We start from the raw sequence: 27,889 nt of genomic DNA, 5'->3' as shown, positions 1-27,889 counted from the left end.
TAACATTGGCTGTAATACCTGACCCTGCCACTAGTGGGAGCTGCAGGGCACAGTATAACATTGGCTGTAATACCTTATCCAACCACCAGTGGGAGCTGCAGCATGCTGTATAACATTGGCTGTAATACCTTACCCTGCCACCAGTGGGAGCTGCAGGGAACTGTATAACATTGTCTGTAATACCTTATGCAACCACCAGTGGAAGCTGCAGCATGCTGTATAACATTGGCTGTAATACCTCATTCTGCCACCAGTGGGAGCTGCAGCAAGCTGTATAACATTGGCTGTAATACCTCATTCTGCCACCAGTGGGAGCTGCAGCAAGCTGTATAACATTGGCTGTAATGCCTCATTCTGCCACCAGTGGGAGCTGCAGCAAGCTGTATAACATTGGCTGTAATACCTCATTCTACCACCAGTGGGAGCTGCAGCATGCTGTATAACATTGGCTGTAATACCTCATTCTGCCACCAGTGGGAGCTGCAGCAAGCTGTATAACATTGGCTGTAATACCTCATTCTACCACCAGTGGGAGCTGCAGCATGCTGTATAACATTGGCTGTAATACCTCATTCTGCCACCAGTGGGAGCTGCAGCAAGCTGTATAACATTGGCTGGATCCAGCTGCCCAGCCATCACTTATAAATCCCATAAATCCTAATGATGGTTCTTTAACCACACATTAAATGGAGGTTTACACTGATCAGTCGCTGATCTCTCCGCTGGTTCCATCGCTCATTCATTTCCTCTATATATTATAGTATATTCTGGCATCTCTAGTCCAGCAGATTGCTGAACATGTAGCCAAAGTGGCTGATAACAGGGAGCAATAGAATGCATTATGCTGCCATTAAACATAGGCGATACAGTTTCCTGTCCATTTAATCACCAGCTGTACATAGTTATCTATTGCTGGTATTTGTAGTTCCCCAGCGGTTTAGACGGATGACCTGGCGGTGACACAGGCAGCTGTCACATGTAGCGGTGTTGGTTGGGGGTGCCCGCTCACGCCCTGACGTGGTATGTGAATGTCTTTTATTTGTGGAGGTCTGGACACACCCGTCATATATAAGAGCAGGATCTATTGTCTGGGTCCTGTATACAAGTGCAGACACAACTCGTGGCCCGTATCCATTACCCTGGGCGCTCCATCTCCTATCACATACACCGGCCTATAGAACATGTCATAGGAAACCCTTAAAGGGGGATTACAGCAAAAAATTATTTACTAACCACATTTCTTTAATAAAGTTTTGTAACTTTTCTAATATAAGCATCATAAAGAAAATGTAATTTCAGAATGTTTTTTTTGTTTATATTGGATGGTAGTGACACTCTCTGCTGCCACCAGTGGTTGTATCAGGAACTGCAGGGCTACTCAAGCTCTGGTACCAGCACAGTACATATACATGCAGCATTAGTGATACTACCCCCCCACCCCATGTCTATATGACACATGTCACCATTAGAATAGACATTACACTAGGGGAGCTGTCTGTGTCACTAGTGCTGCAGCCTCCCCTGATGTCTATATGATACGTCACCATTAGAATAGACATTACACTGGGGAAGCTGTCTGTGTCACTAGTGCTGCAGCCTCCCCTGATGTCTATATGACACATGTCACCATTAGAATAGACATTACACTGGGAGAGCTGTCTGTGTCACTAGTGCTGCAGCCTCCCCTGATGTCTATATGATACATGTCACCATTAGAATAGACATTACACTGGGAGAGCTGTCTGTGTCACTAGTGCTGCAGCCTCCCCTGATGTCTATATGATACATGTCACCATTAGAATAGACATTGTAGTGGGTGAAGCTGTCTGTGCCATATCTGCAGTGCCAATGACACAGACAGCTCCCCCAGTGTAATTTTGTAATTTTCTTTTCTAATGGTGACATGTATTATATAGACATCAGGGGAAGCTGCAGCAGTAGTGACACAGACAGCTTCCCCCAGTGTAATGTCTATTCTAATAGTGACATGTATTATATAGACATCAGGGAAGGTTACAGCAGTAGTGACACAGACAGCTTCCCCTAGTGTAATGTATATTCTAATGGTGACATGTATTATATAGACATCAGAGGAGGCTGCAGCACTAGTGACACAGACAGCTTCTCTCAGTGTAATGTCTATTCTAATGGTAACATGTATTATATAGACATCAGGGAAGGTTGCAGCAGTAGTGACACAGACAGCTTCCCCCAGTGTAAAGTCTATTCTAATAGTAACATGTATTATATAGACATCAGGGAAGGTTGCAGCAGTAGTGACACAGACAGCTTCCCCTAGTGTAATGTCTATTCTAATGGTGACATGTATTATATAGACATCAGGGAAGGTTGCAGCAGTAGTGACAAAGACAGCTCCCCCAGTGTAATGTCTATTCTAATGGTGACATTTATCATATAGACATCAGAGGAGGCTGCAGCACTAGTGACACAGACAGCTTCTCTCAGTGTAATGTCTATTCTAATGGTAACATGTATTATATAGACATCAGGGAAGGTTGCAGCAGTAGTGACAAAGACAGCTCCCCCAGTGTAATGTCTATTCTAATGGTGACATTTATCATATAGACATCAGAGGAGGCTGCAGCACTAGTGACACAGACAGCTTCTCTCAGTGTAATGTCTATTCTAATGGTGACATGTATTATATAGACATCAGGGAAGGTTGCAGCACTAGTGACACAGACAGCTCCCCCCAGTGTAATGTCTATTCTAATGCTACTGCATTAGACATCAGAGGAGGCACTGTATCACTAATGCTGCATGCAGCTATAATTGTGGTAGGACTAGGGCTTGAGCAGCCCTGAAGTTCCCTGACACAGCCACCGGTCGCAGCAGAGAGGCCATGTCCCTACCACCCAATGTTAAAAAAAAGGTTTAAAAATTGTAATAAATTACATTTTCTTTTAATAGTCAATTTATACTACATAGTTATAGACCTTTATTAAAGAAAAGTAATAAATATTTTTTATTCTGTGGAATACCCCTTTAAATCTGGATGTCACAGTAATGGGGCAGCCATTGTATTTGGAACACATCCTTTGATGATCATGATTGGATGTGTACTTATATGGGAAGGTGACGCCTTACCTCCCAGCAGCCCCTCGTTCCCTCCCCCCTGTCTGCAGACACTAAGGGTATGTGTACACTACGGAATCCCGACGGAACACCCGTTGCAGATTCCGCAGCTCGCACTCGCTCCCGGACTCGCGCGCCACGCGCATCTCTGCTGCTACCATAGGCTTCATTCTATGGTTTGACAGATTCCGCTTATTCTTCAGGCAGATGTTGGAATCTGGCAAACCATAGAATGAAGCCTATGAGAGCAGCGGATATGCGCACAACCACCAGAGTCCACAGGCGGGTGCGAGATGCGGAATCTGTAACGGGTGTTCCATCAGGATTCCGTAGTGTGCACATTCCCTAAATGCTTCCCCAGTCACCAAAATAATCCAACTGCAGTGATAGAACAAATAGAAGACAAGGAGGGGAGAGGAGGGGGAAGCAGCTGCAGCTTCTATATCTCTGTGATGCTGTGAGAGGGGGGAGAGATCAGCAGGAGAATACACCATAGATCAGAATGGAGTCCTGCAGAATATGATTTCTGACCATAGGTCATATATACATCAGGAATAAATGACTGTCTTACCTACTGCTGACTGCAGACCTTGGACTTTGTTCACACAATTAATCATCTGTGATTTAACACTGACAATAGGAATAAGAAAACTGCAGAAAACATGGCACACGACTGTGATGTGATAGAGAATACCAGATCTATCATATCATGTTACACTTCATCAACGGAGGCTAACCTTTATACCCACAATATATACATTATGTGCCTGTAAGGTGATGTTACTGTGTTATATATTACATATATATATCATATCATGAAATATACTCCAGAGCTGCACTCACTATTCTGCTGGTGGGGTCACTGTGTACATACATTACATTACTGATCCTGTACTGATCCTGAGTTACATAATGTATTATACTCCAGAGCCTCACTCACTGTTTCTTTGTAACTAGCAGAATTGCGAGTTCAGCTCTGGATGGTCTGATACTTATAAATGGTGGTCTAACCCCTTTAATCTCTGTCTCCCTGCAGACGGACCTGTACTCCGGAGCACTATTCGTACAGGTGTGTCTGGGCTGGAACCTCTACCTGTCTACGGTGCTGATGCTGGTGGTCACCGCAATGTACACCATTGCCGGTAAGATATGTGACACTTCTAATCCCAGAGCCCATATTGGGGTGGAGCTTCCAATAAAGGGAGGGGCTTTCACAATGGGGGGCATGGCCTATGATAAAGTGTGTATCATGGGTCATCTTTCATACTGCACTCTTTATACGTGGCAGTATATCATTTATTGGTTCGCTGTATGTCCCTTTTCTCTTTTAGGGGGTCTTGCTGCTGTCATCTATACTGACGCACTACAGACGGTGATCATGATAGTGGGGGCCATTGTGCTGACCATCACAGGTAAGCTGTATGTATGACTGGTACAATGCCCATGGATCCCCAAGATCACAGACCCTACAGGGCACAGGACACCCCCATGTTACAGACCTGACCAGAGAGACTATGGCTCTCCAGGTGTTGCAGAACTACAACTCCCAGCATGCCCTGATAAATTCAGGAGTTCAGCAACAGCCAGAGAGACCCAGGTTGGAGAACACTGCTGTAGAACAGAGATGGGGAACCTTCAGCCCTCCAGCTGTGGCAAAACTTCAATTCCCATCATGCCTGGACAGCCAAAGATGGGATGGCATGATGGGAATTGTAATTTTGCCACAGCTGGAGGGCTGAATGTTCCCCATCCCAGTTGTAGGACATGTGAGTTCTGCTCTGAGGCCCACCAAGTACAAGCTGCTGCCTCGCTGTGCAGAGCAGACTGTGGATATTTTGCATTGGGAGGAGAGCCATGAGACGATATTTACACATTACACCTGTCCTATTCTTTCAGGATTTGCATGGAGCTCTGCGCCATGTATACTGGGAGATATGATAGGCCAAAGTAATCGGATTAACGCAGGAGGGTCCAGGCCATCACCTCCGCATGGGAAAATGCAAAACATGACTAAGCTGATGTACAATGTGCAGGCAGAGAGGAGGTCTTATATAAGGTTATGTGTGGGGTTGTATGTAGTGGATAGACAGGAATAGATGACTCCCCCAGAAGACAGATGCGGCCTGTGTGCTGGGCTTATAGCTCATCCCACTCACTGGACTGGAGAGAAGTAGTTGTATTCCAGTAACTAAAGCTAAATATTGTGCTGAAACTCATAGATCAAAGAGTGGGTTACCCCTATACTCTGTGTGTGACATCACTGTGCATTACCCCTATACTGTGTGACATCACTGTGTGCATTACCCCTGTACTGTGACATCACTGTGTGCATTACCCCTGTACTGTGACATCACCCTGTGCATTCTCCCTGTACTGTGACATCATTGTATTATCCTTATACTGTGTATGACATCACTGTGTGCACTACCCCTGAACTGTGACACCACTGTGTATATCCCTGTACTATGACATCACTGTATTATCCCTGTACTGGGATATCATTGAATGTATTACCCCTGTACTGTGACATCACTGTGTATATTATCCCTGTACTGTGACATCACTGTTTGCATTACCCTAAGGCTATGTTCACACCGTTGTTGCCGGCCGTACTTTATGTGCCTGTGAACACTGCCCTATCTGCTAGGGGATCCCGGCCGGAGCGTATACACATCGTGAATTCAGTGAATTGCGGCCGCAGAAAGCTCTGTCAGTTCACACAATGAAGCGAGCGGCTCCAGCCGCTTGCTTCATTGTGTGCTGTGGTGTGTTCTGATGCGGGCGCGCGCTAATCTGGCCGGTACTGCGGTACTGGTCACGGAACAGCCGGTCTCTTACAGAGTGTGAACATCTGTGACATCAACAAATGTGAAATCACTGTGTGCATTACCCTTATACTGTGACATCGCTGTGGGTATTACCCCTATACTGTGACATCATTGACTCAACTGTGGCATATGATAACTCAACCTTGAGCCAGAACAAGGGGCGGTTGGGTAGACACACATAGATGTAATATAACCCTCCCGTTTCTCGTTTTTTCCCCTCACACTTATCAGCATAGAAACACAATGAGCAACAAAAATAAAAAATAATGGAGTCTCTCCAGTCGCGGCTTTAAATACAGCATTTATTTCAAATAGCTTAAAAACCATTTTACAACATACAAAAATAGTTGTAGGACTCTGCAGACCGTTACAGCGGGAACCTGAGATACCAAGAAAATGTGTTCCGGAGATCTTAAGAAATAAGATGAATAAAGTAACAGGAAGAATGAGATTCGATGTTTCCATCATCCATGACCAAATGAGGAATGTCAGTCGCAGAAGGAGCAGCCATTTTATTCTAGGAGTTTCTTTGGTCGCACTCTTTGGCCACCATGTTAGCAGCCATTTGTTCTCACACAATACAGCTTCGGGGCGTCTCGTCTCAAATGGTATTACTGTATTGTTCCCCAGAGAATGTAAGATACAGTAACAGAAAACATGGCCGCCCGCCAAGTGTTCACCTGACACAAGTGGATATAATCCTCTCAGACAAACCCTGCAAAGTGCACATAATGGACTCTGTGTATTTACTGACAGACGTCACGGGATACAACGACAAGGGAAGTCTTATCTACACAAATGTGCGTTAACATTAGTCACAAGTGTCGTCAAATAGCCGCCATTTTGTAAACTAGCTAAATAATTTTCTCACAGAAAAACAGGCCTCGTTGCCCATAGCGACCAATCACGGCACAGCTTTCATTTTGTAAAAGGCTTTGGAAACATGAAAGCTTCTCTGTGATTGGTCACTATGGGTGACACTTCCTCCACTGACCGAATGTTAGTTTATCTCTCACAAAATGTCCACCAATACCACGAAACAGTGATGGGTATAACATCAATTTCTTGTATGTCTACTTTTTTTTCACATTTTTGTCAGGTTTTTTTTAAAATATTTGCTTGTTTTCCAACAGCGTTCAATAAAATTGGGGGCTATCAAAATCTTGAAAAGGCGTATTCCGTGGCCATACCGTCCCTGGTTGTCCCAAATACCACCTGCCACTTACCCCGCTCTGACGCCATGCATCTTTTCCGTGATCCAGTCAACGGTGACCTTCCTTGGCCAGGGATGACCTTTGGGTTGACCATCCTGGCCGCCTGGTATTGGTGCACGGATCAGGTAAATATGCCCATTAGGAAATGAAAAACCATTGTATAATCCCCAAGCAGTGTGAAACTACATCTCCCAGCATGCCTGGTCAGCCAAGGGCTGTCTGGGCATGCTGGGAAATGTAGTTTTGCAACAACTGAAGAGCCACAAGTTGGCGACTACCGGTATAAGGTTTATTCTACTGAGAGGGCCCTCCTATTGCGTCCATATTACATACTATTCTGTGGGATGGGTCAGCGCCACCTTGACTATAACTTTATTACACGTCAGTGATGCCAAAGACTATGGTAAAATATTAGGTCTTAAAGTGCAAAAGTCAAATTATACAACGCAGCAGCAAGTATATAAATGTCACCTAGTCTAAAATGGAGAACAGTAGTCCCCTCCTCTCCCTTCTTACCCTGGTGGCCATGTTATGGGGCTTCCTGTCACGGTGCAGTCCTAAGGTGACCATGTTGCAGATGACACATGACCATGTTGCAGATCTCAAGGGACATCATTTAAAGTGTCACATAGTCGCCAGCATTTGAAAAGGAAAAATCAGCACCTTTAAGTCCCGCCCCTAGGACTAACCATGAAATGGGTTGCATAAACCCCACTAAAAATCATATATACTGCAACATCTGACATTTGTTCTGAGCGCCATTTTTTTTAAACTAAAGCCCTCTGTGCTTTTAACGGCACAAAAAATTATTTCCGTTAACAGGGGGTGTGGCATACCTGTCATATAGTACCCTCCCCTATCTCTGGGCATCAAGAACAGTTGCCCATAGCAACCAATCACATCCCTACATTCTGTAACCTGCACTGGACAAATGAAACCTGAAAGCTCATTGGTTGCTATAGGCAACAGGTTCACTATTTGGCAGCACTGGCTCCTGTGCATAGTCCAATCCACAAAATGGTTGCCATTACTGTGTACAGCCCCCATATTCAGGCAGTCAGTCAGTCAGGGAGCCTATTATGGCGGTAAAAAACACTCTCATAAAAGAGATATACTAGTTCTATGGAAAACCGCAATTGCTGTACTGTGGTTGTTACCAGCTCTTTTCACCATTTAAAGGGGTACTCCACTAATTTTTAACTTAAAATATACCCCTTTAAGTCTTAAAAAAACAAAACCACCAGAGGCAAGAACTGCGTTTTGGAATCCTTTTCTCTGTACCGTCCATCTAATGTCCAAAACGCGTGTGCATGTAGCCTTACCATTGTGTCTATCAACACATAGATTGCAGCAAAACAAATAAAGGGTATGATATATAATGGAGTCTGGTACCCTGTAAATTGCAATTGTCCTCACCCCCACAGTTCTGGTATATACATACATACATACACACATATATACATAAAGTTACATATTCACATACATACAGCTGAGTAAACTAAACCGGAAATTAACCAGGTAGAGAGAACATGAGTCTTTCTGAAGTCACCATTTTAGATGGTCATCCACCCTCTCCAAGAACTCACTTCTGTATAACGGAGGAGAGAATGAACGCCACTGTCTGTGGTCTGACAACGCTCGCACTTACAGTAACAACCATCAAACCTTTTCACTATAAGCCATGGAGGCAGCCATTTTGTTACCAGCAGCAGAGCTATCATGGTGTCCATGGAGTATACAGAAACATAAGCCCCTTTAAAGTGCCAAAATCTTTTCCTGGGAGGTCTAGGTGACTCCCCTTTAATGGAACAACACTGGGCATTTTCTGTAATGGTGTCTAGGCATCAGAGAATACTCAGTGAACATGGCCACATCCACAAATATGGCTGCCTCCAGCTGCATGCATTTGGTAGGTACACATTCTTAAAGGGGTTATCCAGCCTTACAGAATGGATGGCCTACTAGGAAATATAACATTGGTGGGGGTCAGACTCCTCCCTCTTTTGTAAGACTGGATAACCCCTCTAAAGGGTCAGACATCACGTCTGTGGTCAGAATACCCCTTTAAGTCACTTTCTTATAAAACTTTAAATTAACTCTTATCCATTAACAACATAAAAGAACAAAATGGCCGCCACATATTCAGGTGGTAACCTATAAGAAAACGGGTGATTTCCCCCTATACACTTAACCCTATAATGTCTTGCGTCTCAATAGAAATACCTGGTTGGAACAAGAATGTAAACAGGTAGAGAAGTGCAGTAAACGCAGCCCCTGCAGCCCCAGCAGCGATGGGCATCATAAGTTCAATGCCCCCCCTAATAAATGCCCACAAGCCTCACCAAGCACGTACACATCTGGGGCCTGCCAGCATCTCTGGGGCGGTAAAGCTGAGCAGCACACCGGTGGCTTATTCCGGCAGCAGGGAACCTTATTACACCACAGTGGGCATTATTATCCAGCCACTGGGCGTAGTACCCAGTCCACAGTGTATGGCATCATGCCAGTATGAATCTGTGCCCACCAAGGAGACAAACGCCACTTTCCATGTGAGCGTATTCAGAGGTCCTTGTGCCCAGGAGGACCATGCCCTCTTCTCCTAGAGTCCAGGCTGCCAGCTCCTATCTTATTCTTCAGATGTTTGGTTTGGGATAACTTAGAATATGGAATTCCGAAGGGACTGGTAACGGTGTCGGATGGCGCAGGACTCTGAGAAAGGGGACTGGTATAGCTGCTTCCATAGTCCTTGCCGCTCCAGTACCCAGCTCTTGCCCCCTGGTTGTCAGACTTCCTACTGAGCTGGCGGTACGCTCCAGGACCTTCCATAGTCTCCTTCTTGCCTCTGCCCTTGCCTATGCTCCTGGAGCCAGGATGGGAGTGGTACCTGTCGAATCCTCCGGTGGGGCCGTTTGTGGTGTAATGGAAATGCGGTTTCCCCTTGAAGAGCAGGAAGAGAAGGGTAGGGTGTTAGTATAGGTGTGGCAAATTCTACAAAGCTAGCAAGGCAAATATTAGTCAGTGCTCCCCCTTATACATAGACCCCCCACCCCCAAACAAGTCATGGCACTAACATGCACAGGGCTCTGCTATACCATGCTTACACAGCTGCGCAGCTTGTTAGAGTGCACTACAGCTCTCTATGGGAATTAGTTATCCACACACAGTGGGCAGCACATACACACAATCGATGAATAATCGAGTTATATGGGGGGTATAATGTCATGTCCAATCACTTCTAACCAGTCTGGTTTCTCGTTCATCAGGTCATCGTGCAGAGGTCACTGTCGGCCAAGAACATAAGCCATGCTAAAGCCGGTTCTATCCTCGCCAGTTATCTGAAAATGTTACCCATGATCTTCATCATTATGCCAGGAATGATCAGCCGGGCGCTATACCCAGGTAGGCTCAGCACCTATGGCATTTTGCTTTGGAACCCTTGATATATATTTTTTTTATGTTTATGTTATGGTGTCCATGAACACAGCAGAGGCAGCCATACTGGTTTACTCACTACACTCATAGACTTGGGTTCTTCTCACTAATACAGAATGGCTGCTCTGACTACAAGGGAAGTAGACTGTAAAGTATATTGCATGGGGGGGAATTGAGACTCCAAATTGTAACTTCTTGGCCAGTCGACAGATAGTGCCGCCATCTGAAAGCTATCAGTCTATGCAGAGCGGATACCTAATACTTGCGCACAACAAACCCCGCTGAAATCAATGGGAGATGCTAACGTTTAACCTGGTGCCCTCTGCTCGGAAGAGAGGAGGGAGCCTGGCTAACCCATTAAATTTTTTATAAGGAACACAAAACAGTGTATCGTGCAGGTAAAGGTATCCATACACGTGGGATAGGGATTAGCAGAATGTTCATTCGATAACTATTGATAACCGACAACTATCTCATGCAATAAATAGGTTAGATTATATTAAATAGGTGGTACACAATTTTTGTGTTAGAACTATGATAAAAAAATTTCAATACGTTTTTGCAATCTTTTTTTCATGTTTTTTGCAAAAAACGGATGAAAAAACGATGCATTTGTCTGCATCCGCTTTGATCCGTTTTTCCATTGACTTCCATTCAAAAAAAAAAAAAAAAAAAAAAAAATCAAAACTGATCCCTTTTTTTAAATGTACACAAAAACGTATTCGACCTAATTTTTGTGTCAGCCACTGGTTGGTTGAGCGGTCCATGATGTCACACCCCTGAACCTAGAAGTGCTGCGCAGCAGGAACTGGAGCTCCGTGATGCCAGTGGTGGCAGAAGAGCATGGAGGGTAGGTGTAAACTTAAAGCGATACTCCAGCAAAAATCTTTTTCTTTTAAATCACCTGGTGTCAGAAAGTTATACAGATTTGTAAATTACTTCTAATTAAAAATCTTCAGTCTTCCAGTACTTATCAGCTGCTGTATGTCCTACAGGAAGTGGTGTATTCTTTCCAGTCTGACACAGTGCTCTCTGCTGCCACCTCTGTCCATGTCAGAAACTGTCCAGAGCAGGAGAGGTTTTCTATGGGGATTTGTTACTGCTCTGGACAGTTCCTGACATGGACAGAGGTGGCAGCAGAGAGCACTGTGTCAGACTGGAAAGAATATACCACTTCCTGCAAGGCATACAGCAGCTGATAAAGTGATACTGCCCCCCCATAGGGCCCGTTGACACAGAGCAAAAGAGGTGGAAATGACTGACTGTCTGACTGTCCCAATAAATCAATGGGATTTCTCGTGCGCCTCTGCAGAAAGAATTGACACGTCAAATCTCGAGCGCAAAGCAGAGGCTCTTGAGAAATCCCATTGAATCAATGGTACAGGCAGAGTTTCAAGCGGAGTCTGCTCTATGTTCGGTTCTCCGCGCCATCCACAATCTTAGATGCTGCACATTTCATATATACCAGTCTAACACTTGTCTGTGCCTTCTTACTGCTCTAAAATCGCTTTATTTCATTGATTAGGGCCCTCTCCCCAGCTGGGAGATCAGGCCAAACTGCTCTAAAGCCCCGCCTAGTTGACAATCTTAATCAATGAAATGAAGTGAGAGTATGGATCCTATTATATGGCGGCCTGATAAATAATGTAAACAAGCGATGATCTGCTAGATCGGTGCTCGTTTACTGGGCCTATTACACGTTGTTAACGATGTCCGTGCAGCCCTTGCCCTAAACTGTTCATACATTACCCGTCTTCTCCTGCCTTCTGCTCTCTTCCTAGCACCGCGCACTGAGCGGCCTGTCAGTTTAGAAAAGCTGCAGCACACGGTGTCGGGAAGGAAGCAGAGGGCAGGAGAAGACCGGGAGCGTAGACAGGTAATGTATGAACAGCACGTCGGGAGGGAGATGCGGGAGGCGGGCTGATGGGGGCAGGGATGCGGGTGACGGGGCTGCGTTGTAGTCAGCAGGGGGTTAAAGCATCTACAGCGGGATGTCAATCCCGCTGCGAGTATGTGCTATCATAGGGGTAAATGGTACTAGATCCGCAGCAAATCCGCACCGTGAGATCCGATGCGGATCCGGTAGGTGTAAAACTACCCTAAGGCTATGTTCAGACAACGTATCTTATTACGAAAAGATACGTTACCTTGCCCTGTATGGGATCCCGGCCGGAGCATATACACAAAGTATACGCTCCGTCTAGGACCCCTAGCAGCGCTGCAAACAACTGCTATTCATTGAATAGCGGCCGCAGAAACCCTGTCAGTGCACACTATGGAGCGAGTGGCTTTGGCCACAAGCTCCATAGTGTTCAGTGGGGAGTTCTGTTACACCCGCATCAGAACTCTGTGGGTTTAAAAATAATCTTTTTAGAGACCGGCACGTTCAGTAACCCGGACGGGTCACGGAACGTCCAATCTCATACGAGGTCTGAACATGCATAGAACCTAAAAATGAATAGAACCTAAAAAGTATCAGCCTAGAGATCATACAGTGTAGCTCATAGAGAAGTCTAGACGCGTCTGTAACAAACCCCCAGCCGTGAGAAGTATCAGGTCTGTACAGAGTTCTGTGCAGCTCCTGAATGTAGAATGTGGTGACTCCCCAACCATTGTGCTCCGTGGGGACGTGTAAAGCCCTAAATCACCAGGAAGGGCGGGTAACAGCAAGCGCTCCTTATAAATGTCGGAAGGAAATCATCAAAATACTAGTTATAAACCAGACTTTTCTATGGGAGTCACTCCGGGCATACTTAACACCTATAATAATACTAGTGTGCAATAACACAATTACAGGATCCTAGCCTGTGACTGTTCAGATATTGCAAAACTACAACTCCCAGCATGCCCTGACAGCCAAAGGCTGTCAGGGCATGCTGGGAGTTGTAGTTTTGCAACAGGCTACTGGCCTCTACCCTAAATGGTTGATCGGAGACCCATGGCTCTGCCACATAGGGCGGCACCAGTATTATAAAGAAATCTATACCAAGATCTGAAGCTGGGATTGGCAGAGGCCGCCGCCAAGACAACCGCCATCCCTGCAACGTGCATAAGCAGGTGTATACAAGCCCTCATAGAATTCCACAAGAAAAAAAAAAAGAATTAATAAAAATCCATGTGCCATGGTAAACAAGAACACTGTGTGCCGCTCACACACACAGACATGGAGGGCAAAGATTTCATACCGTGCCAGCTCTGAAAGTGCCTCACCCATAAGGAGAGTAGTCACCCACAGGAACCAATCAGATCCTTTAAATTAAACCTTCATCGGAGTGATCTGATAGGCTGCTATGGATTTTGAAGAGTACCCGGCTTGACAACCAGAGGATTACATGCTGGGAACCGTAGGCCCTCAGGACACAGGTTATATAATGCAGCTGCTATGGAGTCGGGTAAATATCATCCTATGTATTGTTCAGGGACTTCATGTTAAAGAAAAGCTCGGAAACAAAAAGGATGCAAAGGGCAGCCATTTTTATTGGTTTTGTGTAAACACGCTCTTATACTGAATCCGTCAGACAGAAGAAGTGCCTTATTCAGCCACAATGGTAATACAACAATCTAAAGGGCGACTCCGTAAATCCTTTGCTTTATAGACTGTATACCGATGCTGAGCTGCGTGATGCTTTATACTCCATGCAGCTGCATTTAGGGAGTGATGCATTGTGGGTCATCACTCAGATGGCCCACAGGGATGTTTTCAAAAAGTGATGGAATGCTGATACGCCATCGCTTTACGATTGATGGGGTCCGATGTACGTATAAACAGAATGGCATCTAGTCAGGAGTCGGCTATTTCCTATAGTGGAGAACAAGATGAATGGTGTACGATCTGGCACTCCAAGACGTGTATGAAGGATAAAACGTAACTTTTATTCCCTCTTCTAAGATAAAATCATGGAATCAGCGCGTTTTGCATTGGCGAGCACAAGCGCACCTGCGCGAAGCGCGTTGGTTCTAAGATTTTATCTTAGAATACTGAATAAAAGTTACAGGAGTTGTCCTGGAAAAATTAACACTAAGGGTACTATTACACCAAGCGATTTTTTGACGACTAACAATTAACGATCTTAAACGACCGCTACGGCAAACGACCCAAAATCGTTCACCCAATTACACGGAACGATGATCGCTATTGGGTACGTTTTAGCTATGACTTCTTATTCCACCGAACGATGTGCGAACGATTTCTCGTTGGTTGTTTAATTGTTGCCTGCTATTACATGTAACGATAATCGTTCAAATCTGAACGATCTAACGATTTTTTTGAATGATAATCGTCCTGTGTAATAAGGCCCTTTGTCAGGATGCTAGGACTGCAGGGGACATGTCCGTGAAATATACTTACCTGTCCGGTTCCCCCGCCGCTGCCGGAACCCAGGGTGCCCGCTCAGCATGGCTGCCCATGTTTTTTCATAATATATGATGTCCCCTTCCTACTGTAAATGGCCGCTCTGCATAGACTATACTGAGCAGCTGTTTTCTATGGGAACGGAACGTCATAGGATGTTCTGAAAAAACAGGCAGCAGTGCAGAGCATGCGGCCAGGGATCCAGTAGCGATGAGGGAACGGGAGAGGTAAGTATATATTGCGGACATGTCCCCCATAGCCCCGGCAGCCTGGCTAAGTGTTAATTTTTTCCCAACATCCTCTTTAAGTTTTATCCTTCATACACGTCTTGGAGTGCTGGATCGTACACCATTCATGTTGTTCTCTCCCATTAAAGCAGCAACTGGCTATCGCTTGGATCCATGCATGCCCCCTGCAGAACGTTCCTTCCTTATCGCTTATACATATTTCTTATAGTGCTGTGTTCCCCAACCTCTCTCATTGCACAACTGCAATACCCATCATACCTGAGACCTAACTAGATCAGCAATACCAGTGTCCTCCAATCTGTGGCTCTCCAGCTGCTGAAAAACTCCCAGCATGCCCTAGACTTGACTGCAGTTAAAGTGTCACTGTCGTGAAATTTTTTTTTGCAGAAATCAATAGTCCAGGCGATTTTAAGAAACTTTGTAATTGGGTTTATTATCCGAAAAATGCATTTTTATCATGAAAAAGCAGTTTGAAGCTCTCCCCCCTGTCTTCATTGTTCTCCTATGGAGAGAGCTAAAGAAAAGACCAAAACAGGACAACAAAGAGTTAATCTACAAATCCCTCACGGGATATCTCCTGTGACAGTCACCAGTGACCTGTCTGAGCTCGGATTACAGCTGTCACCCAGCTCCGTGCCTGTAATCCTCTGTTATCTGCTTTCTGCTGCCGGCTAACTCCCTCCTTCCTCCTCCCCCCTCCCCTCTCCATAGAGCAGACAGGGTACGTCTCCTGCAACAAGTCACAATTTTCAGATTTTTCAGAGTGGATGAAAAAGAGGAAGGAGGGGGGGACCTGGGAAAAGGCTTTTTACATGCAGATAATGGCAGATTTGGCTAATAAACCCAATTACAAAGTTTCTTAAAATCGCCTGGACTATTGATTTCTGCAAAAAAAAAAAATACGACAGTGACTCTTTAAAGTCATGTAACAGCTGGAGAGCCACAGGTTAGAGGGAACTGCTATAGACTATGTCTGGCTTGAAGGAATCTGTCCTAGTAACATATTCCCTTTACATACATGTCGGACAATGGGGAGGAGCTAAACTCCTATAGGTTTCTAAGGGCAACCAGTAGAATACTGAAAGCCAAAGGCCTTGAAATGGTGGGAATTGTAGTTTTTCAACAGCTGGAGGGTCGCAGGTTGGAGATCACTGCTATAGAGCATCTCTAGACTAAAGGAATCAGGCCTAGTAACAGATTCACTTTAAAGTCACATATCTGACAATGGGGAGGAACTAAACGGCTGTGTGTTACATAGGGCGACCAACAGAATTCAAGAGTCCACTTGTGTGTACACCACCATTGACTTATACCCGATGTAATACTGAGAGATATCCAGCAACCTTAGTCCTGCCCTTGTGTCACTGTACCGTATTATAGCTTGACCAGTCTGTAAGGCAGTGACGACTATGGCCAGAGCCCCTACTGTAATAAGAGATGGGAACCCATCAATGATATGAATGCAGTATTGACCAATGCTCTAATGGCTGCCGCACCACCACCATGTCCGTCAGATAACCAATTGGCCGTAAAGTAATGGCACCCGGAGCGCTTCTATCGGGGACAGAGAGATTCACCTCTGTACGGAGTCACGTTTATTTATTAACCTAAAAACCATCTATATTACATAAAGTACATTCTACAAATCACTGGTCATACCAGACAATGGAAGATCGCCTTCGCTGACACCAATACACACCTGAGAAGAGTCCATGCGATCATAAAGCCGGTCCTTTCTCTGTAAGGGGTTACTAGATATAACATACTCCTCCAGCATGGTTTTCTTCTTGCCGTTCTCTGGAGGAGTCATTTCCATCACAGTATGTGAGATGTTGAGGGGGCTCAAGAAGCTTCCCCTACTGATGTGGCCATCGCTGAGCTTCCTGTAGGGTGGAGGCCGCTCTCCGTTGGATATACGTTCGGAGCTCCTCCTGTTTAATGGATAGTATTCCTCAGACATGGAGGAGGCGTTGGATGGAGGTAGCGAGCCAGAGCCACTGGATGAATACTCTCCGGTGCATGGCCTAAACATCCCGGCATCATTTTCGTCTTGGTCATTGTCATTGGGCTCATTTTCAATCAGGATGTCAATCTCTTCAGCTTCTCTTCCTTCTGCGTCCACCCCATTGACGGAAGGCACAGTGTTCTCTTCCGTTGACGTGCTGGATCTGAGGGATCTTGCATTTAGTGCATTTTTCATAGTAATGAAGTCAGTGACTTGCAGTGTCCGAGGCTTCGGCATTGGAGGTGGTTTGCCACCTGTTGGGCCTGAATCGGAGTCTCTGCGCATAAGGTCATGATTTGTAGCCAGTGATGCAATGTTTTCTGGGAATCTTTGTGGAGAATGTATCTCATAGCTGGCTATAGCTTCACCATCATGCTGCCTTACTGCGTCTTCTTCTCTTGACACCAATTCACCTTGGCTGTTTTGTCTTGACACGTTACTATTGGTACAGCTCGCTTTCGATCCATGCTCTTGGCTAGGCTGTCTATAAGGATGACCTCTGCTTGGACTCTGACCATGCTCCATGGCTGCAGTGCTTTGGTTTGGACCATATTCACATTCTTCTTCATGACTAGGTTCCCTGTCTGTGTTCCTAGAAGATGGACACTCAGATCGTTGCTTCATCATCTCACTCTCCCTGGTCTGCTGTAGGTACTGAGCTGTCGCTTGAGACGTGTCACAGATCTTGATCCTGTTCATCTGAGATGGCTGCGCGTTCTTGATTTTGGGGTCAATAATATTAATGTACCCTAAGATATCACTACCCGGTTCTGGATCTGGCTCCACCCATGTGGGGAGATATTCAAACATATTGGCCCTTTCCATGTCCTGTAGAGCCGGATGGATCTGCTGCTCGTACATCTGCTGCTCCACCGGCATCACTCGCGGCCTGGGAGTTATCTTCTTGGCAATCTCCGCTTCTTTCTTGGAGTCTTTGCCAGCCTCACTGGCGCTCTTGACATTAACAAGGGCATATTTGGGGTTAATCAGCTTCTTGGCAATAGATTCTGAGGGCCCAGTGGGCATGGAGGCCGGCTGTATCACTGGCTCCGGTTCTGGTTCATTATCCATTGGGACATTTTTCAGACTCACTCCCTTGGACAGCAGATAGAGTTCCTGAAACTGACGGTCAAAGGTCTCCACAACTTGGCCAGAAAGCACGGTGATCAGATTTCGGTCAATCCTTGCTGCCGACCAGGTAAAGCTAGGGGAGAAAATTTAACTATTCAGTACAGGTTATAATCATATCAACAGGACAAGCATTTTATTACTATGGTACTAATCCCTACTGTGAACTGCCCATTCGGTTTACTGTAACCTTTTACAGGTTAGCTAGTTTTCTGCAAGTTTTCACGTTCAATCTTCCCCTGCCTCCCGCTAGATCCCCCACCAATGCCATCCTGCCAGTACCTACTCGTCAGTACTTCCTCCTCCCCTCTCAGTCAATCATTTGCCACAACAGGGACATTCCATTTGTACAACACCCACCCCAGGGCGTGACAACATAAAATTAAAATCTAAAAAACTTAAATGGTCTTTTTTTTTTTTTTTAAACAACTTTACTCTATATTTGATCTGTAAATGGCTTTACCAAAATATAACCCCTTATCCCAGAAAATCTGCTCTAAAGTCTTGACCACTGGGTGCCTTACTTATCTGCAATATTCTCTCCAAAACCTGAGGCTTTCTACTGTGCAGACAATCTGCACTGTCCATGTAAGGTAAATCAAGGCTTCCTCCTCATCTTACCAGCAGTAACCTGGGGCTTAGTGTAACCTCTTCATTGCTGCTGCTATTTATTTCCTTTCTGCTCCTTTATTTTCCTTTTTGCTCACGTATGAGCAGAAAGGAAATAAATAGCAGCAGCAAGGAAGAGGTTACACTAAGCCCCAGGTTACTGCTGGTAAGATGAGGAGGAAGCATTGATTTACCTTACATGGACAGTGCAGCCAGTGCATCAGTTCATTCCAGGTCACTTTGGCCAGCATTATGCCATGGCATAGCAGAGAGAAGTTCTGTGACTGGCCAAGGTTGATTCCTGATTTTCTTGTTTATTGAAATGGCGCTGGTATCCTTTTTTTTTTTACATAGGGGAATTGCATGAACACTAATATTTACAGACTAAGGGGTTTGGGTTCTTGATCCAAGGTAAACTCCTCCACTTCTCTCCATCCTTCCCATATTGTTCTCTCTGACAATCCCCCCTTTATGAGTTTGTGCCCGCTGAACTAATAACAACGTGGAGATGACGCCCCGGATTTTACAGATCAGTAAATATTCTGGCGCCAGAAGACGTCTGTCTTAGCAATAGAGATGAAAATGATTTGTGCCTCGTAACTCTGATGAATTTTACGATGTTATAATTATTATAATCATAGAAGCAATAAGAATATCGGCATGTGATGGAGCATGTCGGCATTTTATTTAATGGGAATTCTCAAAAACACTTGCCTGCCTTTGTATAGACTCGGAGATACAATACAGACACCTCCATAAGAACTCACCTCTTCACTGTACCTACCCCACCATGACCGTATCCTGACCCCTGGCCTCCTGCACACCTTGTAGCCTATCCTGCCACCCCTCCCCTTCAGCCCAATACTAGCCCCAGTTACGATCTTAACCAAAGTTACAATTCCGTTCCATAGAAATTCATTCATCGCTACCTCCACAGTATCCACTTACCTGTAAGACCCGCACACTGTTTTGTCTCCATCCACAAACATGAACTTCTGTCCCAGAGATCCCTTGAATTTAGTTGAGAATCTGGTGTAAAACTCTGCTCCCTCGACGCTGCGGATCCGGAGGTTCTGCAAAACAATCAAGGAAAAGTAGGTCAGTCCGATGGTTTCAGGAAGCCATGTCCGTGAATGGGGTATTAAGGACAACAACCATCAGGAGGTCATGTGACATAACAGTGTGCGATACCGATGACCTCAGTCTATGAGTAACAATCATTTACAGCATCTATAGAGAGGGTTGCACAACTCGGGATTTGAGGGACACAAACTGTAGATCACTACAGGCGGCAGATATGTTCCAATAGATGGCGGTGCACTGGCCCATCTATACAAGGACCACAGGGCCCAGAGATTTTTGGATTATAGATTTTGGATAATAGATTTTTGGATCTGTGCATGAGGACTGTTCTTGGGATGGGGGTCCCTGCTGTTGGACCCCATTAGTCAGAAATCTTTTGGGATAACCACTTTAAGGGTAAACATATAATAAATTAAGCTGGTTGCAACATTAATTCATGCTGATAGGTAAACTCAGGTCACCCTCTCATGGTCACTTGCATCAACGTTCCATCAAGATGTCTTATTAAGGATCTAAATATACACGGCACATCCGCTTCCGTCCTCTCCGCCTATCATCCCACTCCAGATAGGAGTGATGAGTCACATAGAGATATAATAGGTTCCTGAGAAAACATACGCGATACCACCGGGTGTAGTAATAAGACACGGGAAGATCTGTTTACTCAGGAGGACGCAATCCTCTGCCATGTGACAGTCCGCGGCTATGTAATACACAGTAGAGACAGGCTCAAGAAGGTGACTGACAGCAGCAGCAGGGTTAATAAAGGAAAACATGGCGTCACAGCAATGTAATCAGACCTGTAACCGGAGTGGCCTTACGTGATAGGGTGTCCCCTACGGCCATGAAGCATCGGTAATTCTCGTTTCTCTGCAAATGTCACGGACACTTTTGCTCTTCAACACAGCACTGAGGTGTGGTGTGCCAAATGATGTGTCTTCCTTCATGTTAGAATACTGGAAAACCCCTTTAAGTGGCCATATGGGCCAACTTTAATCTAATGTGTATGGCCGGCTTTATTTCCATCTTCTCATTGAGAACACATGTACGCTCACCTGAGCTCAGCGTGCATGTGTATTGAGAAATAGCTACAAGTAATGGTGCGAGAGATTTATCTGACAGAATTTGGAAGCCAAAGCCAGGAATGGATTTGGAAAGAGGAGAGATCTTAGTGTTTCCTTTATGACCTGTTCCCTGTTTATAGTCTGTTCCTGGCTTTGGCTTCAAAAATCTGTCAGATAAATTTCTGTATAAACGCACCATACGACGTCTTCTCTAGTCCTTTATAGTGACTGTCTGGCATGGACTCAATAAGGAAATATAAGTCGAGCATAATAGAATTGGGTATTATAGGACGTATAGCATGACAAGCTGCTATGCTTTATAGCTTCACCGCTATCTTATCTAGAAGAAAGGAATTTATCGTTATATGGATCTGAGGCTAATACACGCCAGGTATGAGATAGGCCAAACAAAGGTGTGCTGCGTATATACATAGGGAATATATGGAGGCTTTATTGGCTCAGCTGCTCGACGCGTTTTCACCACGAACAACAACTGCTATCAGGTATCACATAGTAAAGTGGACCCCCGCCCCTATAACCCGCCAGTGATACATGACCAGTGTCCTCCAACCTGCGGCTCTCTCCCCAGCTGTTACACAACCACAACTCCCATCGTTCTAGACATGACTAGACCAAAGTCATGGCATAGTCATCTTTCACTGTCTATGAGCTCTGTATTTCTTGTGTTTTCCCTTCATGGTAATAAAAGGGTTTTTCCTGTGAAAATTCTGAATTCTGGGAAATCACTTTACTGGGAAATATTTTTTCTACTTATCTGTATCAGAAACTTGAAGGTCTGCCCTGAAATTTCTGGCGGAGACTTGCATGAACATGAACCTACCCTAAGAAATACATCTGCAACCTTTAATAAGGCCCCAGCTATGGCCCATGCTATGGCTTCCAATGGGTTCCAAATTATGTCACTGAGTGACTAGAACACTGTGTCCCCAATGGCTACGGCATGCGGGGTGGTGACAGTCTATAACAGATCCCAACCCCAGGGTCCACAGAATCACCTGTTCCTTCTATTAACCCCTTTAAGAGTGCATAAAAACCCTGAAAGACAACTAAAATAACACATGGAGAAGATAGGTTAGGTCTTTTATGTTTTTTTTTTTCTTTTTTTTCTGGTTTTATTATAGGACTCTTTTAGGGTTCTCCTTTATTCCTTTAGGGTTATACTAGGCTTCATGGGGGAAGGTTCTTTTATGGTTCTGTTCTCTTTCATGTGTTCTTTTAGGGTATAAACACACACACACCGTATACGCAGCGTATCTACTGCTGCGATACGCAGCAAATACGCAACAAATACGCAGCAGATTAGATCTAAATAACTGAACACAGCATCAAAACTGCACCATCAAATCTGCTGCGTATTTGCTGCGTATACGGTGTGTGTGTGTGTACCCTTAGGCTTCATTTACATTTATGATCCGTTTTGGGTTCTTTTAGGCTTATTTTTTATTCTTTGATTATTTTAGCGTTCATTTAGGGTTCTTCTAGGGTTTTTTTTCATGTTTTTTTGTATGATTAATTTAGGCTTCACTATACTTGAATAAGAATAATATAAGAATCCTACAAAGAAGCAGAAGAGAACCCAAAAAGAACCATACATGAAAACTAAAAAACACAGGAACAAGAAACCTATGAGGCCTGCATGGTATAGTGCACAGTTTACCTGGCCACCATATTAAAGCCTGGGTTGGATCATGGTTTCCTGCAGACCAGGCCGGGAACATTTTAAAGTTTTCTCACGTTAAGATGAGCGCTTACGTATCACCTGATAATAGCTTCCCAGACAGGCGGCACTATCCTAACATGTCAGACAATAAAAACGCATTGTAGACTGGTCTGTGGGAACACTCCCCCCCCCACCTGTCCCAAAATGACAAAATCCTGCCCTCATAAACCCCACATACACAGCGCCCCCTCCCCCCATGTGCATTCTATACATTGCAGAGCCCACGCCCTGCCCCCGGGTCATAGACTTCTGGAGATGCCGCAACACCTTCATACAGGAGGAATGTTTAGACATTTAGTATATAAAGTTACTATACATGGTTGTCACCCAGCTGTCCCAGAGTCCTGATACAGTAATACGGTAATGTGTACAGGGCCAGGTGTGAACAGTGACATCTATATACCGGTCAGATCAAACAGCGGATAAGGGAGGAGCTGCCGTATGTCTTTGTGACATCGCCTTTGTATATGATATACTGGAGGTCAAGGGAGAGGCCATATACCTATCCTCCTGCCCCCCTCCTCCAGGTGCCCATATCCTCCTGACCCCCCCATATACATGCACACTCACATCATGTGTGTGTTCTGAAGGGGAGAAAGCTGCTGCCAGACTCCGCCAGTGGTGACTTACCTCCCATGAGAACAAAAGAGGATCAGGCATTGACATTCATTGTGCTGGATCCTTTCTTTTTGCAGCTTTCTCCCTAACGTCGTATTGAGAACACATGCATGCTTAATTGAGCTGAGTGTGCATGTACATAGTGGGAGCAGGAGAAGCTATCTTATGTGTATGGGAAGTTTCAGTCCATATGACAATTCATAGTAGATTACAGTCTCCTTGTCACTTAAAAAAACAAACTTTAACCTCTCTAATGCAATTTCATGTTGGGGTAGCAGGGAGAATTGCAGGTCTGTGCGCTTCACTCACCAGCTTGCTGCCTTTTGTTATCATAGCAGGAGTTGGGCTCCATTATAAGTCAATGCAGGACACTTGAAATTGTCCCGTGTGTGAAATCAGATTGCAAGCTCTTGGGGAGAAACTGGGCACAGCACTACAAGAAAGAAACAAATAACATGTTCCTGCTCCCACTAGGGGGGTAGAGTAACGTACAGAGTCGGGCGCCACAGGGTAATTTTTAGGTTACTGTTTACCTGACCCCTAGAATGTATCCAGTCCGGTCTATAGATGCCGGGGGGTACTGTAAGGGAAACAGGTCATACAGGATGGATCCTACCCTGGAGATCAGGGGCTCTGAACCGCTTATGCTGCAACTCTAGTTAATAGCTGTCTTAAAGGGACAGAGCATTAAATGTATATTTAATCGCAGCTGTGGCAGTGACCCATCCATGCTTGTGGCTGCAGCTCGGCCCTATTCCCCATCAATTAACACATACACCTGACGTCAGCTGGATCTGACCCCTGACCCCATCACATGCCCATGTCATCCTATTCATGTGTCACATTTTCTCTCTAATTACAATGCTTAGCGTCTTCCTTCAGCACTCTCCATGACTGTGACACGCCCGACCCCACCAGAGTGACACTCAAGGTGAGAACGCCGAGAGAATGGACCCCTGCAGCCATCTGCCTGGCTACCCTAATCTCTACAGTATATACATGTCCTCACAGGCAGCGCTCACAGGCAGGGAGGCACCCGTGGGCGCTCCGGCGGAGACACCTCAGAGATCGCTGTCCCGGGCAGGTGGTCCCTGCGCTCCACACAGGAATCCTGGCGTGTACACACCTGCAATATGGCGCCTAATGGTACATCACACAGGCCTGAGGAGTATTAGTCCCATTCATCCGGCTGTATATACCACACGAGACAGGGAGGCCTGCGGCAAATACTACAATGGGGCCCCTGCTGCTTTTTCGTATTATAGAAAGGCCTAGAGCATATTCTCTACCCCCATACAATCCCGTGCCTCGCTTGATGACACTGCTGTGATTGTGGGAAGGGGGGGTTGCTGTAAAAATGTACATAACCCATAACTTAGGGAATGAACTTGGGCCCCTTTTCTCTTTAGGGCCCATAAGGGCTGCCATATGACCTAGATCATGATGTCTGTACGGTAAGGAGGAAACTACTCTCGCCGTCCGTAGGGGTTTTCCAACATAAACATTTTAAGGGGATTTTTCGGACACCCTAATGACATAGTAAAATACACATTACTCTACCACCTGCTCGTGCTGACGTGCCGTATAACCCACATGACTGCAGCAGCCAATCACTGGCATCGGTGGTCTCATGCTCTACATCACTCAGGCCTGTGATTGGCTGCAAAAGCCATGGGGTATATAGGTAGGTTATTGCTGAAACGGCAGAGAGAATCTAAAGGCCACTCGCTTGGCCGAATAGCGACCATTCAGTCCGATATTATTTAGTGTAATAGCTCATGTTGAAAGGCAACGCTCAGCTGACATGTATACAGCGGAGGCCTATGTCATGTACTGTGTGGTGGAGGAAGCCTTGACTATGGAGCTCCTATAACCCCGTAGTGTGAGGCGTCACTCACCTTGAGGTGTCCTTTGTGCATCTGCGCCTTCTCACACATCTGTAGGAAATACTTCACTTCCGACTCATTGAGGATGATGTAGACCGAGACCTTTCTCTTGTATCCTGCGTCCAGCATATCCTTAAATATGTCCACGTCAGTGAAGAGGTCCATGACCACAGCGATGACCTGAAGGGAGAGAACAGGGACAAAGGCCTTCAGTGGGTTCATTATAGGAGATCCGATAACAGCAAGATCCGTCAACATTGCAAACTGGGAAGAAAATAGCCCACTATTTCCCATCATAACTAGAAATATGTCTGCACAGAATCACACCAGGAGCTAAACTGCAATACCATAAACAGCCTATGGTCAGGGGGGCGCTGTTTCTGTGAAAAGAATAAAAATTCCCTAAGTAATTCTGGACAATACCTTTAAGTGAGGCAACAAATACAGTCACCGTTACAGTATCAAAGGAGATCACCACCCTTGTTCCATGATTCATCCCTATTGCTGTATCCTTTGCCTACAGGTGTTGAGGACACCTAGTGAAAACATTTGTCGGCCATATTGGTTATGAATCAGTCTTTTCAGAAACAGATGTATCTAAGACATTTCAAGAAATCATTAAAATCCAGCCTGTCTGTATTTTAAGGATAAATACTGTTCTAGACTATGCAGCCTTAAAGGGGTACTTCGGCAAAAAAAAAAGATTCAAATCAACTGCTGTCAGAAAAGTTACATAGATTTGTAAATTACTTCTACTTCAAAATCTCCAGTCTTCCAGTGTTTATCAGCTGATGTATGTCCTGCAGGAAGTGGTGTATTCTTTCCAGTCTGACACATTGCTCTCTGCTGCCACCTCTGTTCATGTCAGAGGACAACAAGCACCACTTCCTGCAGGACATGCAGCAGCTGATATAAATTTTTAAATAGAAGTATGTTACAAATCCATATAAGTTTCTGACATCAGCTGATTTGAAAGAAAAAAAAAAAAATTCGCCGGAGTACCCCTTTAAATGGGCTGTCTATAATAACAATAATTAATTAGCTTTTTCTATATTTTTATAAACAGCTCCACTCCTGCCCACAGGTTGCATCTGGCATAGCAGCTCATAGCCTGACACGGATAAGTGGCGCCACTTTCACACATAATATAATCCTGTATGACCCCTTTAAGCGAGCATGTGACTGTGTTCAACTGCATGACCTTCACTGTGAAGAGCACAACATGAACGCCCTAGTGTCACGCCATTGTTTGCAGGGCTCAGGGAGATGTTTTGACAATGCACAATGATATAGTGTGTACATTGCTCTAAGCAGATATTAAAGGTCAACAGGAGACGCATACACCGCGGCCTTGTCATCCGCTTACAGCCATATTACATAGCTCTGAAGCTTCCCATTATCTTCATTGAGATTCCATGCCATCATCCCCCTTCACATTTATAGCTGCTGTAAGAATTTGCCTTTGGAAACAGACATCGGTTAAGCTCTACTTGTTGTCAGACTGGTCATGTGATCACCACAGTTCCCTGATAACAAGTTGCCAGAAGAAAGAGGTCTATATATAGCTTTAGCATAGAGCTGCAGCTGCGGTGCTGTCGTGCCGGGGCTGCTGTGTGCAGCAGTATTGTGTTTCTCTACTAACCTACTTCACACCGTATCTTTCATCAGTGTCATTTTCTCACACGCCCAGAGCGCAGCACGAAACAATCCGCCAATGTATAATTACTGCTCAGCCGGGTGAGAACGGGACGCCGCATCCTGCCCAGCGTGTCATTACTCATGTGAGCAGCATTGTATTTAACCCCTCCTGTGCTGCATCACATGCCTTTAAAGGGGGATTCCCACTATAGGGCATGATGGGATATCACTAGGATATGTCATTGCCCCCTAATCCTCAATATAGATATAGCAGGGTACAATGGAAAGTCAGGAGTGCTGCTCTGAAGGGAAATGTCACTAGAAGTCAGACTCCCACAATCAGAATGTTAGGGTATGTCCTATCCATATAGGGATAAGTGGGGGTCCGACCACTGGGACCCACCCGATCATGAAGTGGATATGCGAGCTTCTGCTCCACTCAATTCTATATGAGAAGATTGCTGAGCTCCGTACTCAGGTTCATAAAATGGAGCAGCAGTGCGTATATCTATATTAATTACTGATGGGGGTCCCAGCGTTCAGGCCCCCACCGATCAGATACTCATCACCTATACTATGACTACAGTTTCCCTTATGGGAAAACCCCTTTAACGCTCCAAACCAGAATACCATTTTTCGCCCTCACAAACAGCGCCTCCCTCATTTTTAGGCTGTATGGGGTATTGCAGCTCAGTCCTAGGGCCCTATTCCATGGGACGATTATCGTTCACATAATCGTTAACGATAAACGACCGCTATTACGAAAGACCTGAAATCATTCACCCATTTACATGGAAAGATAATCGTTACTTATGATCAATCTTGCAGTCGTCGCTATTGCGTTCGCCACTACTGCGAACGGCCGAACGACCTCTTATTTAATGCGAACGATTTGCGAATGAGCAACGATAAAAATAGGTCCAGGTCTTATTGAACGTTTAACGATTT

General features: G+C 45.1%; 2 protein-coding genes across 4 annotated transcripts in view; one reads left to right on the top strand and one right to left on the bottom strand.

The window, feature by feature from the left end:
* The window catches only part of SLC5A10 (solute carrier family 5 member 10), a 90,896-nt gene that overhangs the window by 16,379 nt on the left and 46,628 nt on the right, over positions 1–27,889 (top strand). For all 3 annotated transcript variants that reach the window (XM_069984211.1, XM_069984213.1, XM_069984212.1), the window contains 4 exons: positions 4,133–4,238; positions 4,428–4,508; positions 7,058–7,263; positions 10,402–10,537. In XM_069984211.1, coding sequence (XP_069840312.1) covers positions 4,133–4,238; positions 4,428–4,508; positions 7,058–7,263; positions 10,402–10,537 — 529 coding nt within the window. The remainder of the gene's footprint in view (positions 1–4,132; positions 4,239–4,427; positions 4,509–7,057; positions 7,264–10,401; positions 10,538–27,889) is intronic.
* FAM83G (family with sequence similarity 83 member G) overlaps positions 6,208–27,889 on the bottom strand; it is a 34,622-nt gene continuing 12,940 nt past the window's right edge. The window contains exons 2-5 of the mRNA XM_069984210.1: positions 25,316–25,483; positions 19,860–19,984; positions 16,869–18,378; positions 6,208–10,075 (exon numbers count right to left, since the gene is read on the bottom strand). Coding sequence (XP_069840311.1) covers positions 9,698–10,075; positions 16,869–18,378; positions 19,860–19,984; positions 25,316–25,483 — 2,181 coding nt within the window. The 3' untranslated portion in view covers positions 6,208–9,697. The remainder of the gene's footprint in view (positions 10,076–16,868; positions 18,379–19,859; positions 19,985–25,315; positions 25,484–27,889) is intronic.

Source organism: Dendropsophus ebraccatus, chromosome 9 (assembly GCF_027789765.1).
Source record: "Dendropsophus ebraccatus isolate aDenEbr1 chromosome 9, aDenEbr1.pat, whole genome shotgun sequence".
Classification (NCBI taxonomy): Eukaryota; Metazoa; Chordata; class Amphibia; order Anura; family Hylidae; genus Dendropsophus; species Dendropsophus ebraccatus.
The sequence above is the reverse complement of the archived record's forward strand: the minus strand, read 5'-3'. Positions and strand labels throughout refer to the sequence as shown.